At 39.0% G+C, this 18,951-nt stretch overlaps 1 protein-coding gene across 4 annotated transcripts in view; it reads left to right on the forward strand.

Moving 5' to 3' along the window:
* Nucleotides 1–18,951, forward strand: part of glra1 (glycine receptor, alpha 1) — a 161,800-nt gene that overhangs the window by 91,839 nt on the left and 51,010 nt on the right. For all 4 annotated transcript variants that reach the window (XM_051954487.1, XM_051954488.1, XM_051954485.1 and 1 more), the window contains 2 exons: nucleotides 9,201–9,283; nucleotides 12,502–12,639. In XM_051954487.1, the coding sequence (XP_051810447.1) occupies nucleotides 9,201–9,283; nucleotides 12,502–12,639 (221 nt within the window). The remainder of the gene's footprint in view (nucleotides 1–9,200; nucleotides 9,284–12,501; nucleotides 12,640–18,951) is intronic.

Consider the following 18,951-nt stretch of genomic DNA (forward strand, 5'->3'; position numbering starts at 1 on the left):
CTGCAGGTTTTTTCAGATATGTTGGATTGCGGTGGTGATATTTACAGCAAATCATCTGGAAAAGTTGTTTAAAGTCTTCTGAAATAAAATGAGCATGTCTTAAATTGACCAAAACTACCAGCTCAGCTACACAGCACCTGTTCCTGACATTGGAACACATCTGGACAATGATCATTTAGAGAAGACTGCTAAAGGAAAAGCCTAGCAAAGGAATATTTCAAGAATTAAAGTGGAGGTTTATGGTTTGAAAGGTGCACAGAAACGATCAGTTATAAAACCGTGTTCGATGATAAAAAGTGACTTTCAGAGACCTTCATCGCTGCTTTAGAGTTCTCTTATTGCATCAAAGTTAGAGGTTTTCATTTCCTATCAGCCTCTACTTCTTTGCTGCTTCTTTTTTTCCCTATTTAAGGCTCTCAGAGTTATAGCCTCCTTCAGCCGACAAACCTTTTAGCCTGCCGGTGCCTCCTCCTCCTCCTCCTTGCTTTTATTGCGTCTGCTCAGGGGCAAATGAAAAAACCAAGCAGCAACAGCAGCAGCCATGGTAATCTACTCAGCCTGTTAGTATTCCAGCAGTGAGTCTGATCCGTTATCAACTTCAGTTTTCACCTTCATGTCCAGCAGGAGGAGGAGTGAGATTGGTCCTTTATAAGTACCGTCAGAGCAGGGATGAACCCTTGCACTTCTGCGCTGCTGCTTTCATTTCTTTAACTTGACAACATCAGAATGAACCCTCTGTTGATCAGCTTGATCTCAGAGGCGACGAGTCGGCTCAGGATATTAAACCGTCCCGGGGGAAGAGGCAGAAAGTGGGTGTTGTAAATGTTGTTTACTCTGTTTTTTGATGTTTATCGCTCAACTGTAGAGCAGTGCCAGGAGAAGTCATGACTGACGGTCGCTTCTGCTACGAGACCAAAGGGAACTTCTGGAGATTGGATCACCAGATTTAGATGTAGCCCAATCTCCCGCTGCTTGATGTGTTGTCTCATTTGTCCATGAGGGATGCTGTATCAAAGGGAAAATTCGGGATTATTTCATTTCAAGAATTCGGTTCGGAAATGAATCATGTGTTTTCGGAAGAAAGACCAAAAAGTTTATTTGACGTTTTCTTTATAAAAGGGAATCCAAAATGCATATCTTATCTTGACATGCTTGATGTTTTACTTAGATGCATTAAGCTCACAAAAACATTAAGATTATATGTATCATAAGAAGTTGCACTACACAATCACGAAGCCACAAAGGAGGCAGCGGTGTGACACTATGCAGCCCAGTGTTGGAGCTCCATTTGTCCACAGCACAACAACTATTATTGTCACAAAGGAAGCTGTAACTTTGTAAGATGCCTGCGTTTCTTCTCCAGATGTCTTTCAACCCATTTCCTAAACCCAACCAGGTAGTCTCGCTGAACAAAATTAACCAAGTATTTTCACAGCAGAAACAAAAGTAAACGACACTGACTCGACACAATGGACCAAACAGAAGTGGGTTGACGTGTCCTCCACGCCTCTAGAAATCTGAATTTGTTGTGTTTTTTTAATATGTGAAGTGAAGCAAACCCTCAAGCTATGATGTGGATGAAGGCAAGTAGAAAATGATAGATAGATAGATAGATGAAAACCATTTAAAAAAGGGCAAATAACGACACTTTTAGCCGGTTTGATCCTCTAGAGCCCAAGTAGTAGACTGATTCTGTTCATTTTGTCTTTTGCTTTTATTAGATTAGCAATTCTTTTTTCGGACAAAGTCAGCATGGATGAGTTTTTTACTTTGCTGACATGTTTCGACTACATCTGCAGTCGTCCTCAGAACGTCATCTGATGTGTGGTGACTTTTATGAGGTGAACACAAAATCTGCTGTTTCCAGCTAGAATAGTCATTTACTACATCAACAATGTCTAGACTGTATTTCTGATTCATTTGATGTCATCTTCATTGGAAAAAAAAAAAGCTTTTCTTTCAAAAATTAGGACATTTCTAAGTGAGCTCAAACTTTTGTACGGTAGTGTATTTGCTGAAATACCATAGACTGTATATAAAGTGGACGTAGCATCTGGCTCCAAAAATGAAGCCCACCCGGAAGTGTCAAAAACTTGCAATATCACGCCGTCCTCTAGGGTTGGCTCCAAAAAGCTTTTTCTCCATAAACCCCAATTCATCACCGGAAAAAATAAAATTTAATAGGCTGATGTTCTACAGCTCAGGATTTTTTTCCCGTTAGTTTTCATGGTCAAAATAAGAGATCAGGTGGCCGATCTTAAAATAAATCAATACCGAATTTTAAATAAATCGTTAAAGTTGGCAGAGCCAGGGGGCGTGGCTATACTTGATAGACAGCAACAGAAGCCTCTGCGGTAAAATGTGGGCGGGATAAGAGAGTCCTCAGCTCTCAGTCTGGCCCGCCCATAGACTGGTCCTGCCCCTAGTTGCTCTCCGGTCCAGCCTGTTTGATGACGCTTTTTACGTCACTGGCTCCAAAAAATCCAAAATGGCGACCAGGAAGTAGCAAAATCCGGGCTACATTTTCTCGGTGTTGAAACCAACGGGTGACGTCACGGTTAGTTCACGCCTGTGAAATAAACATTGTGACCTCAATAAGCGGTCACTAACAGCGTTTATATGTAATTCATTAAACATTACGAATTACTTTTTAAAATGTAGTGCATTACTTTATCTGTTTAGTCCTTTCAAGAAGTAATTTATTAAACTGCTTGTTGCTTTTATGTTATTATGTAACATCACCGGAGATGCGTTGTCACCTATGAGTGCCCACTAACATTATAACATTAAAACGTACAGATACCTGCATGTAAGCACAAATCCCTTTCTTAGTAAGCATATGATCTGTCTTTTATGCTTTTTAATCGAGCATAAACACAAACGTGACAGCAAAGTTGGTGGAAACCAGCCCAAAGAGCATGCACCGTGTCCCTCACTGAACTTCCTGAAGTTCACACATGTGGGCTCCGTTTGACACAATCATTTCCACCTTTCCACCCCACGGCACATCCTCCTCTCTCAGCATAAATGATGCCACAGATCCACTCTGTTCCACTCTAAGCCCTCTCTCCATTAGACCTGCTCTGGCTGCTCCATCCCAGCCGTTGCTATCTATGCAAGCTGTGAGCCAATCTCAGAGACGCCGGGAGAAAATGGCATAAATCTGGAGATCTTCTAGACCTCATTGACTCTTCTATCAACCATTCGCCTCCAGCTTAACTTCTGCAAAAGTGGCATTTTTCCATGACAATATCAGCACGAGGAAAATTATTTTCCACCTTTCGGGGCCTCCTTATCCCCCCGCCCCAACTCCTCCACCAGACAGTCCTCTCTCACCTGATGACTGTGCAACATCTTTAACAACCATTAGGATCCAATTTACAATGCATCTTCTCCTGTAAAGGCGTTTCGCTTCCCGATCTTAGCCGTAATCACACCTGTATTCATGCACAGAATGAATGTGTCTCTGGCTTTCCCCACAGTTTTTAATCCGACCACGTTGAATATACCTCAGTTTGAAAACATACATGCTCTTTTTCACTGCTGCCTTTATGAGCCAGTGTTTAGAAAAAGAACTTTTGTTACTAGGTTTTGTAAATTTTAGCTGTTAAGCTTTCAGCTGTGTTCACCAAATTGGTGTCCTTATTCAAATATTACACTTTCCTTGATTCTTAACATGTCCTTTTAATGCACCACAAGCAGTGTCTGGGTGTTTTTGTTTGCTAGTGCCACATTTTTACTCACTGTGGGCTCATATTTCACTCTAATATGAAATCCTGCACCTCTACGAAAATGACACAACCATGACTAGAAATGGAAACAACTTAAACATGTATTTTGTGCAGAATGACACAGTTGTAGTGCCATAAATCATGAAAAGTTGAATTTAAAGCGAATTGAAACTCTGTAAGAAGGAGTGTCCAGTCCTCAGTTCTGACCCTGCTGGACTTTAAATCCATGACTCCACCTCGCTCAAGCTGTATCTCCTGTTTGAGTCCTACCTTTACATAACATTCATTCCGAGTTAAACGTCAAGAGGAGGAGTCCACACATGACTTTCTTTCCACTGAGGTACCACAAAAACCTCACCTGCCCCTCTCAGCAAACACTTTCCATCTAATTGGTATCTCGTAGTTTTCCTTAGCCCTCCAATCTAGCTGCTAATTCTCAAATCAACGTAGGATTGAACTTTGTCCCTTGTTTTAGACAAAGGTTTCCACCAAATTAATAAATTTAAATGTGATCGAGCACATTTAATCTGTTCTGTCACTCATACAAACAGCACTGCAGGCACACAGACCTAAACATGTGATGTTATACTCAGATTTAGGTGACTTTATTAATCCCTAAAGGGAAATTAAATTGTTAAAGCAGCATGGATATTTAATAAAGGGGTAAACAATAAAACAACACAGAATATTAGGGTATAAAGTGAAGGTAAAATGGAATAAAATAAAAAATATAGGAAATATGTAATAGAAAAAAATCAACAGAATATGTATGAGTGACAGAATGTGAAAATGACATAATGTATTGTATTATATAAAATAAACACAAGAAAATGCATAAAATAATCAGATAGTTTGATATAAATGAGGATATAGAATATAGAAAAAAAACAGGAAGTTCTGCATCAAGTTACGAGCAATAATTGTGGTAATTTAAAAGTGAATAAAATATAAATTCAGGTCTCCTTCAATAATATTATCACATAATCCAACACATTTTTGACTTTAGGCAACTTGTCTTGACTAAACCTTAAATCTCCGCATTTAATATTTAAAAATTCCATTTAAGTTAAAGGTTTCCACAAAGATTGTTGAGTTAAAGAAGTATCAAAACTTAGCCTAGCCGCGCTAGACACCCACAGCAACAAATTTAATTCTCTGCCAGGGTGGGTCTAGTTACCCTCCATAAGGCTCGAGGCTGGATTCTCCTAAAACTGGCCGGACGAATCACCATGAAGTCTAGAGTCAGAAGGCGGCGTAACTAAGTGACGACAGAGGCGCGACGATTCTGACAGAAACAACTGCCGCACAATAAACAGTTATCTTTCGACTCGGCTTTGTCCACAGCCCTTAAAGATTTGAAACTAAAATTCAACTTGAAAGATAAACAAAGGACGGCACTGAAGTGTTTCATTGAGAAGAAAGACGTATTTGGACTTATGCCGACGGGATATGGCAAATCCTTAATATACCAGTTGGCTCCGCTGGTTGGGAAGCTAATAGGACTTAGCCACAATCCGCCGGCACTCTAGGAACTACGTCGGCCTATTTGTTGCACTGATTGGTTGTATACCTACCCAATTGCAGCAGAGTGATTTGAAAGACAACCTTTTAGCCTGCCTCCCTCCCTGTCGAATGGCCCTAGACCCTTGTGCCTTCAGAAACATGGGTCTAGCGCGACTAGGCTAATCAAAACTTGTATTCAGAACAAAATTCTGTTTTCTATCATTAGTAATGCTTAAAAAATGGATTTCCCATGTAACCTGACTTGTAGTTTAGTGAAAGCACAAAAGCAAAAGCTGGGATGGAGGTCCAAACGGCTGTCACGCTCCAGGACAACGAGGACCACCGCTACCGACGTCAGCATCCGGCGTTTAGGCGTCACGATGCAGCAGGCAGAGAACCACAGAGCCCAAACCTCTTTTCTGAGAAAGTGGGACATCTGCGGAGGCTCCGCCATGTGTGTAATACACATTCAGCATCCTGTCAAGGATTTGTAGCAATGTGCAGACGCGGCAAAGTTTATCTGGTACATCAGGCCGACCGGACGTGTGTGTGTTGTAGCAGCAGCCGTCCTGTTAGAGCGGAACAGAAGGACCGAGTGTGTTCGGAGAAATCACCTCCTGCAAGCAGCGACAACCTGCTGACAGCTCACACGCTGCAGATTCACTAAACTGGAGCTGGAGAGACTGGTTTTTAGGTTTTATGTGAGAAACCAGCACACTTGTACGTAGCAGAAATGCTATTATGATGACATTTGTTAACCTCTCCTTTATGATAATTACATGTATCATAGTAGAGCATTATTTGCTCGTGTGTCTAGGATGTTCAGTCAAGAATATTTGACGATATGAAGGCTTATAGTTCATTTTTGGCCTTACAAACACCAATTAACCCTTACAAGGCCATGTTTCTGGAGAAGTACATATACTAAAACCACCTAATCCATAAAAATATCGATCAAGTCTTGCAAGGTTGCATTGTTGTAGACGTTCGCCATTGTGAATTTCGGCCGTGTTATTACGGTACACGGCCCCGATAAAAGCTTCGTAATTGCGGCTTTGCTATAACGGCTCATACGGCTTTATCGTTTGAAATAAGCAAATTTGGGGCCAATGTTTATATCTTACCTTTGTTCGACTTAAACATACGGGTGTGTGCATATTTTATGTTAATTAGCGAGCCGAGAATGTTCGGTTTCGACTGTGTGTACGAGTAAGCGCGAACCGAGTATATTCGGTCCCGGCTTTTTAAGGGTTAAGTTTGAAAAAAAGAAAAAGGACCGCAGCCTCATTTTGGATTCATTCGAGAACTTCCTTCGTGTTAGCTGCAATTTAAAGTTATTCCAACAACAACTGCACACTTTAACATCATGTAATATGTAGGTTCATGGTACATTTTTGACCTGACTAACAGAAAAAGAACAACCACTTGGCATCTTTTTTAGGAAACATGTGAAAATGTCCTTCATGCTAGCTTAGATTTAAAGTTATTCTAACATCATATAATATGACTGACAGCTTGCAAATGGACCATATGGTGAGAGTTTTTCTCAAACTTGAAGATTTTGTTTTAGAAAGCAGTGTTTGTGTGTGTGTGTGTGTGTTAGCATCAGATTGCTAAATCACTAATTATTGATAACTGAATAATTCCAACTGAGCATTAAAATACGTGCTGGAGCCACATTTTCTTGTCATTTCTGACGATTCACAGACTGTGCAGTAAATTGTAGATTGATTTATATATTTAAAAATAAATCACTGGTTTTATCTCTAATGATTTCTGTCATATCTGGAATTACATTTTTAAATAAGCAGCTCCCAAAACCAGTTTTATATGAGCTAATATTGAGGTCTAATGAGTGGAATAGAGCTGTTAATTTCAGTAGTGCATCTTCTCGGTTGTAAACATGATTTTTCCATTAACTTCCAGGAAAAAGTCGACTTTTGCGGAGATGCATTCTCGCCATGTGACAGCAGTAATTAATTTGGGTGCCTGGGACTCCTAATGTGTCACCACGTCCCCCAACATTTTAATTTTCAGACTTTCACGGCTCAGCCTCGCATCAAAACAAGATTCATTCCCCCGTCGCTCCACGCATGCTCAGCTGCGGGGTTTTATCACGTCAGTCCTCCAGCACAGAAGAAGATTTGGAGTTTGGAGTGAGACTGTGACCTCCAATGTGACATTACTGTTTGTGTTTTTTGTAGGTCTGCCCAGTGTCACAAATAGTACCAGGGGAGAACAACGTTTTGTGCTTTTATTATTCACTGTAGTGTCATCGATATAAAGCCCAGTTAAACCTCCGGAGAAGAACCGGGACAAACAGGGGACGTTTTGATGCTTTTATTTTCTCTCCAGGTGGTGAAAACTACAAATACAAGAACATTTCTCTTAAGAAACATATCTCAATGCAAAACAAAATAAAGTACATCGTTCTGTTCTGTTCTGTTCTGCATACAAACTTCACTTCATAACAGAATAACAAAAAAATATAATAGTTAAGCTATATATCAGTAAATTCACACACTTACGGCATTGCCTTGTAAAAGCTTCAAAGTGGCTGACGTAAGATCACCACAGACACCATGTTGGGCTCCGCATGCGTCTCGTTCGCGATCCTAACGGAAACCGGAAGTAGCGCCGCAAACCGGAAGTGGTACGGCAAAACAGGAAGTGGAATTATTCCTCCGTATTTTTAAACTACATACATAAATAATGATGAAATGCACACATTAAACATCTCTAAATGATTATTTTATACTTTTAAACATATTTAACAATTTTTAGACACATGAAATTGTTATGAACAGAAAGCAATTGCCTTAAGGGCAACACATTCACAATAATTAGCCAGGAAAGGTGGTAAATTAAAAATGCATTAGTCAATTTTTTCAATATTTCCTTGCTCCGTAGCATTCAGCCACAAGCACAGCTCTTCTTACTGAGTCATAAATCTTTAAACACAGGTTCAGAGTAAATAATTAGGTGTTATTTTTCCGTAGAAAGAGTAGATTTTTGAAAAAAAAATTACTCAAACAGAAGTAGAAAGTGCATTTATTGAGGAGTATTGTCAACCGTGGAGCCAAGAAAAATGTACATTTTCCCACTTTTTCCAGTTTCTGGCTTCAAACTGCTTGCTGGAATTTAAGTTAAACCAAATCCACCTGCCAAAAATAAAATGCACCATAACTCACTGAATGACAGGAAAAAGATGCATCAGGGTTCTGGATGCTCACGCTGTACTTTTTGTTGGTCTTCACTGTTGTTTCCAAAGAGAAAAGTTGTGAAAATCACATATAAATGTTCAAAAAAAATAGCTAAAAATCAAAGGGACAGTCGTTTGTTTTGCCCAAAAGATCGACGTTTACTTAATCAAGCATCTTATCGTGGAGATAAAAACAAGAAATCCTCATTTCAGACGCATTTTAACCAGCCTCTCTTTCTCATTTATGTGTAATAAACGCTTTAAATCATCAAATCAAAACTGTCGCCTCTGTAATCAATTAATTTTCTTCTTGTCCTGGCGCTAATCCCCTTTAAATCGAAGTTAATCGCATCGCTTCATAAAGACCGATATCTATCATTTCATTTATACTTTCATCTGTGCTGGTTTTTATCATTTAATTGATTTGACTTAACCTACAAATCTTTTTTTTCTTTTCTCTCTTATAAGCAATGCTCCTTTGTTATCTGCGCTGCTTTTTTTTTAAGTCCTGCATTAAAACCAAGCGTTTGTGTAAAATGGCTGCTAATTAATTCATTTGGTCTTTTGTTTCGCTGGATAACAGGCTTGAGTGAAATAATTAAAATATGTCCCCGAAATGCACAAACTTGCAGACTTTTAAGTTTAATCTCTTCCACATGATCTTAACTGTTGGTGCTCAGTGTTCGGTGGTCTTTATGAGTAACACTGATAGAGCTCAGGCTAATCCTCTTAGTGTGAGTGAATCTGTGTGTGTGTGTTTGCAGAATAACACTGGTCCTGGCCTGTCCCATGGATCTGAAGAACTTCCCGATGGACGTCCAGACGTGCATCATGCAGCTGGAGAGCTGTGAGTAACTAAACACACACTCACACACACACACACACAGCGAGCGGCGGCGCATCAGTCGATCAGTCACAGCAGCCGGCAGGCCGAGAGATATGGTATAGATTTCTCTGTGGCCTTTTCATTCTCTGAGGAGACGTGAGAGGAATCCGAGAGACCGGAGCTGAATTTCAAAGAGCTCTGGTGCTCCAACAAAGAGTCGGCCGTCATAAATCACACACCGAACGATACAGTCCTCACTGGTGTCAGGCTTGGGTTTGATTTCAGCTCTGTTTATTTGCCGTCAAAAAGAAGCGTCAGGCGTTTAATCGAGTGCAAGAAGTGCTTAATGCCAGCATCACCGGCGAGATGCCTTTTAGCGAAATAGTTCGGACTGGAAACAAACCTGTCGCCTGGAAAAATACCTGATGTTTCGTTGAGATGAAGAAGGCAGAGGTGGTTCTCACTCTCACAGTCTCATCTGTTGTTTAGGCTACAAAAGTACTTCAATTTAAAGCTGGATTCATTTCTCCAACTTGAAAAGTGCCGTGATTTTAACCTTATAAACGCTGAATAAGTATCTAGTAACTGTCAATGTATATTGTACTGTGAACATAATACTATTAGCAGTGAAGGAATGCATATTAAGTAATGACATTTCTGTTCATTAAAGTAGCAGAAAACACTCACTGTCAACAAAGCTTATTTGCTGTTGCGGTTTAATTGCATGTAAACTTAATTTAAAGGAGGCAGTGCTGCAGTTACAACAAAGATTATAGTTTTAGTTACAGTACTTTAGTGCTGAGAGGAATTAATGTGTTTATTTACAGTGTGCTATAGGCAAGAAGGATTTAAATTAAGAGTAGAATATTTATACATTTGAAAAATGTTTTGATTGATAAACAAAAGTTCACTCGAGTGTTCTATTTAATTGTGTTTTGATTATTACACCAGTTCAGGGAGACTTTTTATTCCACTTTGGTTCAATCTTATGTCTTTAAAAACTTTATTTGTCTTACTGCATAGATGTTTTTTTCTTTTCTTTGACTAGTTCATCCTTCCTTCTTAATTCATTTCTGTCTTATTGCTTCCCTTTCATCCCGCTTCTTATTTGCTTGTTTTTTTTCTTCTTATCTTCCCCTTTTTTTTATTATTTCCTCCATCCTTTATTTATTCCATTGCTTTCCACCATCTGTTTCATATCTTTTTTATGGATGTTTTCCTTTCTTCTTCTTGTTTTTCTACCTTTTCTCTTCCTTTGCTTCTTCACTTGATGTGAAACCTTTAAACTGGAGATGTCAGGCGTTTATAGAATTCACATTTTCTTGGATACCACTGATAAAAAAACACTCCCTCTGCTTGGTGGAGAAGTAGACGTTCCCTTTGCCATGATGAACACATCATGCAATGGTCAGCAGCTACACACGTGGACAAAATTGTTGGTACCCCTCAGTTAAAGAAGGAAAAACCCACAATTCTCACTGAAATCACTTGAAACTCACAAAAGTAACAATAAATAAAAATTTATTGAAAATTAAATAATCAAAAACAGCCATCACTTTTGAATTGTTGATTAACATAATTATTTAAAAAAAACAAACTAATGAAACAGGCCTGGACAAAAATGATGGTACCTCTATAAAAGATTGAAAACTATTTGACCAGAGTGACATGATTAACTCAGGTGTGTCATTTAATTGACATCACAGGTGTTTCCAAACTCATAATCAGTCAGTCTGCCTATTTAAAGGGAGACAAGTAGTCACCCTGCTGTTTGGTGAAAAGGTGTGTACCACACTGAACATGGACAACAGAAAGCGAAGGAGAGAATTGTCCCAGGACATCCGAAAAAAAATTATAGACAAACACCTTAAAGGTAAAGGCTATAAGACCATCTCTAAACAGCTTGAAGTTCCTGTGACAACAGTGGCTCATATTATTGAGAAGTTCAAGACCCACGGGACAGTAGCCAACCTCCCTGGACGTGGCCGCAAGAGGAAAATTGATGACAAATTGAAGAGACGGATCGTTGGAATTGTATCCAAAGAGCCCAGAGCAACCTCCAAAGAAATTAAAGGTGAACTCCAAGGCCAAGGTACATCAGTGTCAGATCGCACCATTCGTCGTTGTTTGAGCCAAAGTGGACTTCATGGGAGACGACCAAGGAGGACACCACTGCTGAAAAAAACTCATAAAAAAGCCAGACTGGAATTTGCAAAAATGCATGTTGACAAGCCACAAAGCTTCTGGGAGAATGTCCTTTGGACAGATGAGACCAAACTGGAGCTTTTTGGTAAGGCACATCAACTCTATGTTCATAGACTCAAAAACCAAGCATACGAAGAAAAGAACACTGTCCCTACGGTGAAACATGGAGGAGGCTCAGTAATGTTTTGGGGCTGCTTTGCTGCATCTGGCACAGGGTGTCTTGAAAGTGTGTAAGGTACGATGAAATCTGAAGACTATCAAGGCATTCTGGAGAGAAATGTGCCGCCTAGTGTCAGAAAGCTTGGTCTCAGTCGCAGGTCATGGGTCTTCCAACAGGACAACGATCCAAAACACACAGCCAAAAACACCCAAGAATGGCTGAGAGAAAAGCGTTGGACTATTCTAAAGTGGCCTTCTATGAGCCCAGATCTGAATCTCATTGAACATATGTGGAAGGAGCTGAAACATGCCATTTGGAGAAGACACCCATCAAACCTGAGACAACTGGAGCTGTTTGCTCATGAGGAGTGGGCCAAAATACCTGTTGACAGTTGCAGAACGCTCATTGACAAATACAGAAATGGTTTAATTGCAGTGATTGCCTCAAAAGGTTGCGCAACAAAATATTAAGTTATGGGTACCATCATTTTTGTCCAGCCCTATTTCATTAGTTTGTTTTTTTAAATAATTATGTTAATCAACAATTCAAAAGTGATGGCTGATTTTGATTATTTAATTTTCAATAAATTTTTATTTATTGTTACTTTTGTGAGTTTCAAGTGATTTCAGTGAGAATTGTGGGTTTTTCCTTCTTTAACTGAGGGATACCAACAATTTTGTCCACGTGTGTACATATTATGGTTTAATACAGTGATGAAGTGTTCCTGCAGGTGGGTGAACATCTCACTGGGTGACTTTGCGCCTCGGCCAGATACATAAAGATCATCTTCCTCCTCAGAGGAAGAAGACTAAAATAAACGACCTGCAGAGCAGTGAAAGCGGTCTAACGTCCTCCTCGCTGCTCTCTCCTGCAGTCGGCTACACCATGAACGACCTCATATTCGAGTGGGATGAGAAGGGAGCCGTGCAGGTGGCCGACGGCCTGACGCTACCTCAGTTCATCCTTAAAGAGGAGAAGGACCTGCGCTACTGCACCAAACACTACAACACAGGTGAGTGGACCCAACACCAGATGATGGAAGGGTAAAGTTCATGAAGGTTTCTGAACAGATGGGGGGAAAGAAATCTGCCACTGATCGTCACAGTTATTTTATTTTACATAATAATGGGATTATAAGCAGTAGAGGGCTTTTCTTATCCTCTTCCAGCTGCATTGAAATCCCAGTTTATTCTCTTTGTTTCATACTTTTAAAATATATATATATATTGAAGTGTATTGGCATGCTCCTGCTCCAACTAAAACATGCTATAGGAGGAAATAACTGCTGTCAAATGGCATTCATAAACACACCACAGTAACATTACAAATTCACCCAAAAAGTTTAAATATTAAGGTTAAGACTCCACAATATAAGACCCAAATTTACCGAGCAATTAGAAAATTAAGGTTGACATTCTGCATTGTTTTAAAAGAAGAAATTTTCATCTTCGTAAAATCACAAAAAATGCAAAAAAAATAAATAAATGGAAATGTGAGTGAAGAAATTCTTGTTTTTTTAAATGAAAAAAATATGAAAAAATATTTACGAAGAATTTCTCATCTTCGTAAAATCACAAAAAAAATAAAAAAAATGGAAACATATGAACAAAGAATTTTTCATCTTAATAAAATCACAAAAAAAATACAAAAATATGTAATAAAAAACTGGCAGTGAATACTTTTTCATCTTCAAAAATTGAGAAAAAATTGCAAGAAATATGGAACCATATCAGGGAAGAATTTCTCGTCTTTATAAAATCACAAAGAAAAAAATGCAACAAATATCGAAGCATATGAGAAAATTCGTTTTATTTCAGACATGTCACAGGATTATAAAGAAAACACAGAAAATTAAACACAGAATACAAAAACCCCCCCCAAAAAACAAGCCAAATTCAAAACCTAAAATGAGTAGGATAAGCTTATGACCTCCTACCTGCTAAATCTTTGCATCTCAACTCTTACTGTTTCCTGTTTGCATCCAGCTTTTGTACTTTATCTCTTTAGAATTTCCAGAACACAGTCACTTTTCCACATTATTATATTTTTCAAACAATCGTTTCCTGTAGTCTTGTTTTATAACATGTTGAGTTGTCGTCGTTTCTGTCTCCACTACCTCGTCTGTGACAGCGGTTCTTCTTGGTGGCATCTGGCTTCAAGTCTTCAATGTTTTCTAAACTCCACAATGAACTGAAGTCTGTCTTCTCTTGCATCAAATTCTCCTAAATTCAGCAGTCTGTATCTTTTAAAAAACATGTTCTTTCCATAATATAGTCAACATCTGTCATCTCACAGCACTCAGCAAAAAAATATAGAATAGGGAGGGAAAAAAAAAACCTTTGACAGAACCAGGTACAGGGAAGGCAGCCATCTGCATCAACCAGTTGGAGTTAGAGTGATGATAGCAGGAGGAACTATAATAATCGGGAGGTTAAACTGAATATTTAGACTTACAAACAACAATATTATATGCTATAGCAAATTACCTGACTAATGTAAAAAAAAAATCAGGCCAAAACCCAACAAAATGATTTATTACACTGATTTACAGAATGAATTTAAAACGTCACGTTCATACCTACAAAAATATATAGAAAAATTATCAATCTGAAGAAAGCTGCAACAGAAAGCATTGCATATTCACCAAAAAAGTACTTTTAGGTGACAATAAAAGACAAAAATGACATAATAGGATGGATTTTTTTTGCCGGTGAGGACTTTCTTCACTCAAGTTTGAGTCTTTGTTTGAAGCGAAACCTCTAAGTTTGCTCAGACATGTTGTGCACAGAAGAATAGTGACACTTCCTCACAGTCAATATGTTTAGTTTCTAATCCCAAACCCGCCTCTGCTGCCGCGTCTCTTTTTCATTTCTTTTTAATGTCTTTCCATTTCTGCGTCATTTTCCATTCTCTCTCCTGCTTCTTCCCTGTCTCTGAAAATAGATATATTAGCTTTAAAAGATAAAGAAAAGGAAACCTAGACGCAAACTCAAAATTTACTGACGGAGAATATAATCTAATTCCAGCCGCATCAGGAGAGAGGCGGTAGAAATGTTTGCCTACGTAGAGACTGAGTCAGAGAGAGAATTTCACATGAAATACGGAAATATCTGCACTGAAATAGAAGTACATATTTCCTCTTTTTTTTCTTCTTTTCCTTCCAGTGTCAAAAAACTTTCGACGAAAAAAAAACTGCAGGCTGCAAACTTTATGTCAGGAATGAGGTTGACTTCATCAGCTTTGTGATTTAACATATAAATGTGGTTTAATATTCATAAAAATGTGAACTTACAGAAAATAGCGAAAGAAAAGCGGGTAGAGATTGGGGAAATTAAGGAGAAAAAGCAAACTGAACAGAATTAGAGAGGGACAAAAAGAGAAAAGAGGTGGAAAATGTTGAGAATAAAGACCGGAGGAGTAAAATATCTGCATCATGCCACGTGAAAGACGAGCAGAAACAAGCGAGAGCAGCAGAAACGAGGAGAATCTGGTCGTGGACGGACGGGGGCGGCCGCCTCGATCTGGTTCTCCCTCCAGGTCCTCCAAGTGTGGCTGAAAACCATCTGTCCAGTCCACCACGCCAGCCCACGGAAAACACAAATATATATTTAAAAGTCCCAATGTGTAGCCGGTTGCCCGCAAAAGACAAAACACACACACACAAACAGAGCTGCAGAGATTTCTATATATGTCATTTTAGGTTTATTTCAACAGCTATTAGCTTTAGTATCACCTTTATTTAATATTTCAGTTGTATTTCTTAATATTGCCACGGTATTTTATTGAATAATGTTCTGGAAAGAGCTTTATCCCTGAAACACTCTTAAAAAATGTGAAAATTCATTAAATCGTGGCCCTGGTGCTCACCGAGCCTTGTTGTTGTTGTTGGATTGGGAAGAAAAGTCGTCGTTGTGACTTTGAGCAGAAGGTCAGCAGAACAACATAAGTGAAAAGACTTTTCTTCTCTCTGTTCTTATTCATCTGTAGAAGCCCTGGATTAGTTTTCTTATCAAAAAGAAGAAAAAATACAGCACAAAAGCGAATCAAAATGTGAGGGAAGCATATTTCAACAAAAATACAAAAGTGACAGGTCTGAAGAAAACCCATTTCTAAAAACGCCACTGGTCGAAGTGTGTGTGTGTGTGTGTGTGTGTGTGTGTGTGTGTGTGTGTGTGTGTGTGTGTGTGTGTGTGTGTGTGTGTGTGTGTGTGTGTGTGTGTGTGTGTGTCTGTGTGTGTGTGTGTGTGTTTGTGCACGGCAGGCTCTGATTAGTTCAGATTCAGAGGCATCACTCACACAGAGGTTGACATCTGCTGTCGCCACTGAGGAGATGAACGATCCACTTCCAAACGAAAAGCCTTGACACGACTTAGCACCGCACACACACCCATAAATACACACACACACACACACACACACACACACACACACACACACACACACACACACACACACACACACACACTGGCGTGATAATCCCCAGCAGCTTTGCTGTATAAATGCATGTAAGTCTGTTCAGTCTCTGAGTCAGTCTAACAACAGGTTTAATTCCTGTTTGTGGTGTTTTTCTGTTGGAACAATTGAAACTGTGCGAGCCTGAGTCATGATTGTTTTTTTAAACAGATTTAAACAGCTTACTGGACATTTGGTGAAATGACAGGATGCTAAGAAATGTTTCATTCAAAACAAAAGTGAACTGATTACAAGATTAAATCTGCATCAACCTGTTTAAATAGAAGGAGAAAGGAGTCAGTCTGTTGTCATGGCGGTCCATGTTTCTGCCAAACTTTTTATCAAGTTCCATGTAATGAGGTTGGATTTTTTTCAAGAGTTCTCATTTATAAAAATCACAAAAAAGTGCAAAAACCATGGAAACATATGCGCGATTAAAGTAATATTAAAAGGTTTAAGCTGCATCAACCATTTTTTGCCAAATAGGATTAGAATGAATCTGATATAAATTTATTAGGGGTAAAATTTGACAATATTCAAGAACAATATCAGGCAGGTTCTGCATTATTGTTAATTTAGTTGTCAGAAGTTTTTACTGAACTTTCAATCAATTTTCAATTCATTAGGTTGATTTTTTTTAAACATTTTTTCGTCTTCATAAAATCACACAAAAACTGCAAAAAAAATATGGAGACAAGAATTTCTAATTTTCAAAAAAATCACAAAGAAATTGTAAAAAAAAAAATCATCCAAAAAATTGCAAGAAAATGGAAACATTTGAGCAAAAATAGTGATATTAATTCAGAGTTAATTCATCTTTTTCCATCTGTTTTGGAGTAGTGATAAATACTTGGACACAAAATAGCGTATTTACAGAAATAATATTTTTTTTAATCTTTTATTTTAAAAGAAAAAGTTACAAAGTGAAGAAAAATGATTGAAGCCAGTGCTGGTTCCCTCCAGATGTTGGACAACACAGAGAAGCATAAATATAAAATTCTTCACAGTATCTGAGGTCCAACCTGAGATCATCTGCTGGATCCTCCACTGAATTTTCCTTGTCAGAAATTTGGGGCTATAGTGCCGCCGGAGGCTCCGGATGATCTTTTCTTCTGAAAAATGAATCGATAATTCATTTTTATTGCCATTAAAGCAAGGGCAACAGGACTTCTGCACTGGAAACAGCTAGATGATGCAGATTTAGTCCTCAACATGTGCTGCTGACATTATCTGAAAGCTAATTATTACATTCCTTTACTATGTTTTTAATTCCTCCTAAAGGTAAGACTATGGTACAATAGAAAGGCTCCCAGTTTGAAGGAAGCACGTTATTCTTGGACTTAACTTTCATTTTCTCTTAGTGTTTGGTTAGCTTTAATAAAAAAACTCACACTTTGGTTGACTCATTAAAAATAAGAACTCTCTGATAACAGGTTAGGTTTGGGAAAATAGCACAGTTTTGGTTCAAATACGATATTTTCACCGCATGTTGGATGCTTCACCTTCATTTTCCGGTCTCACTTCATCTAATTTATGTCTTTAAAAGAGCAACAGTAAAGCAGTAATTCAAGGGTTCGAGGTTCTTTATTGTCATGCCAGCACGCGTGTTCACATGAGGTGGCACGAAATTAGCAAAAATAAGTCAAAATAATAAATATGAGAAATTGCAAGCAATATGAGCAATGCAGATAAATAAGCATGTGTGTAAAAACTGTGATATGAGGTAAAATAACATATTGATTTGAAATGATTCATCACAAACAAAAAGCAACTGAGAATGTAGTTTAGTTGTACCAGAGCACCGCCTCCTTAAATGATCGCAGATTGTGACTAAATCCCTCACAGCCTTTGTTATTTAAAGTCCTCCCGTGATGCTAGTCCTAACGAAGCTGTATTCAATCAAAAACACAAACTAATCGTCATTGAAGGACTGATTATGGCTTTAATGGGAGCTTGGAGGTGATAAAGTACAAACGGCGCAGACGTCGGAGCTCCTTAGCGTTTTGCTTCGCATGTTGCAGGTTGGATGAGTTTGAGGTGCAACAAATGTCCCGCAGAACCAAAACAACAAGCTATAAGAACCCAAAACACTCCACAGAAGTGTGTATTAGTACTTAAGCCCCTCTCCAGCAGCGACTATCCCTGCATGTCCTGCTCAGACGTGAGTTCTTCAAGGGCAGCTGTCCTCCCTCTTTAGATTTTTTTCCCTTCTTTTTCTGCCTCTTTCTCATCTCATCTCCGGCCTATTACTCTCCAGCCAGGCTGCTCCTCTGCGTGTGTGTGCGTACGTGTGCACGTGCGTGCTGAGCGTGCACTCGCCTCGCTGCTTCTCAATCAAGCATTAAGAGGGAATTAAGGTGTCGTTTTTCCTCAGATTTATTAGCTGCAGTCTATTGTGACTCCAAGAGAGAGGGAGCTTTTCCCTCCGTCTCCCTCTCCGTCGCTCTCCCGACTCTTTTTTTTTTAAAATTTCCATCCATCCCCCTCATCCACTCCAACACACACACACACACACACACACACACGAAGAAAAAGCCCTGTTTGAAATACTAATTACGCTTTCTACTGCATTGCAGCGCCTTTTGTTTCCTGGCAGATGATATGTTTGGAGTATGTAAAACCTAAAACATACAGCGATGAGCCACAACATTAAAACCACCTGCACCTGCTGCCAAAACAGCTCCCTTAGGTGCACTGGGCTGCTGCATGGGGCCTTCCTGGATCGGACTTGTAAAAACGTTGCTCCAAAAATATGGTCTCGTCCAGATTTAACCCATCTAAGCATGGAGGTTTTTGGTCTGGACCTGGTCTTAAGTGGTCCAGATGCAAAAAACCCCCACTAAAATGTCCATGTGTTTAAATTCTAGCACAA

Source organism: Acanthochromis polyacanthus, chromosome 10 (genome assembly GCF_021347895.1).
Source record: "Acanthochromis polyacanthus isolate Apoly-LR-REF ecotype Palm Island chromosome 10, KAUST_Apoly_ChrSc, whole genome shotgun sequence".
NCBI classification, from domain to species: Eukaryota; Metazoa; Chordata; class Actinopteri; family Pomacentridae; genus Acanthochromis; species Acanthochromis polyacanthus.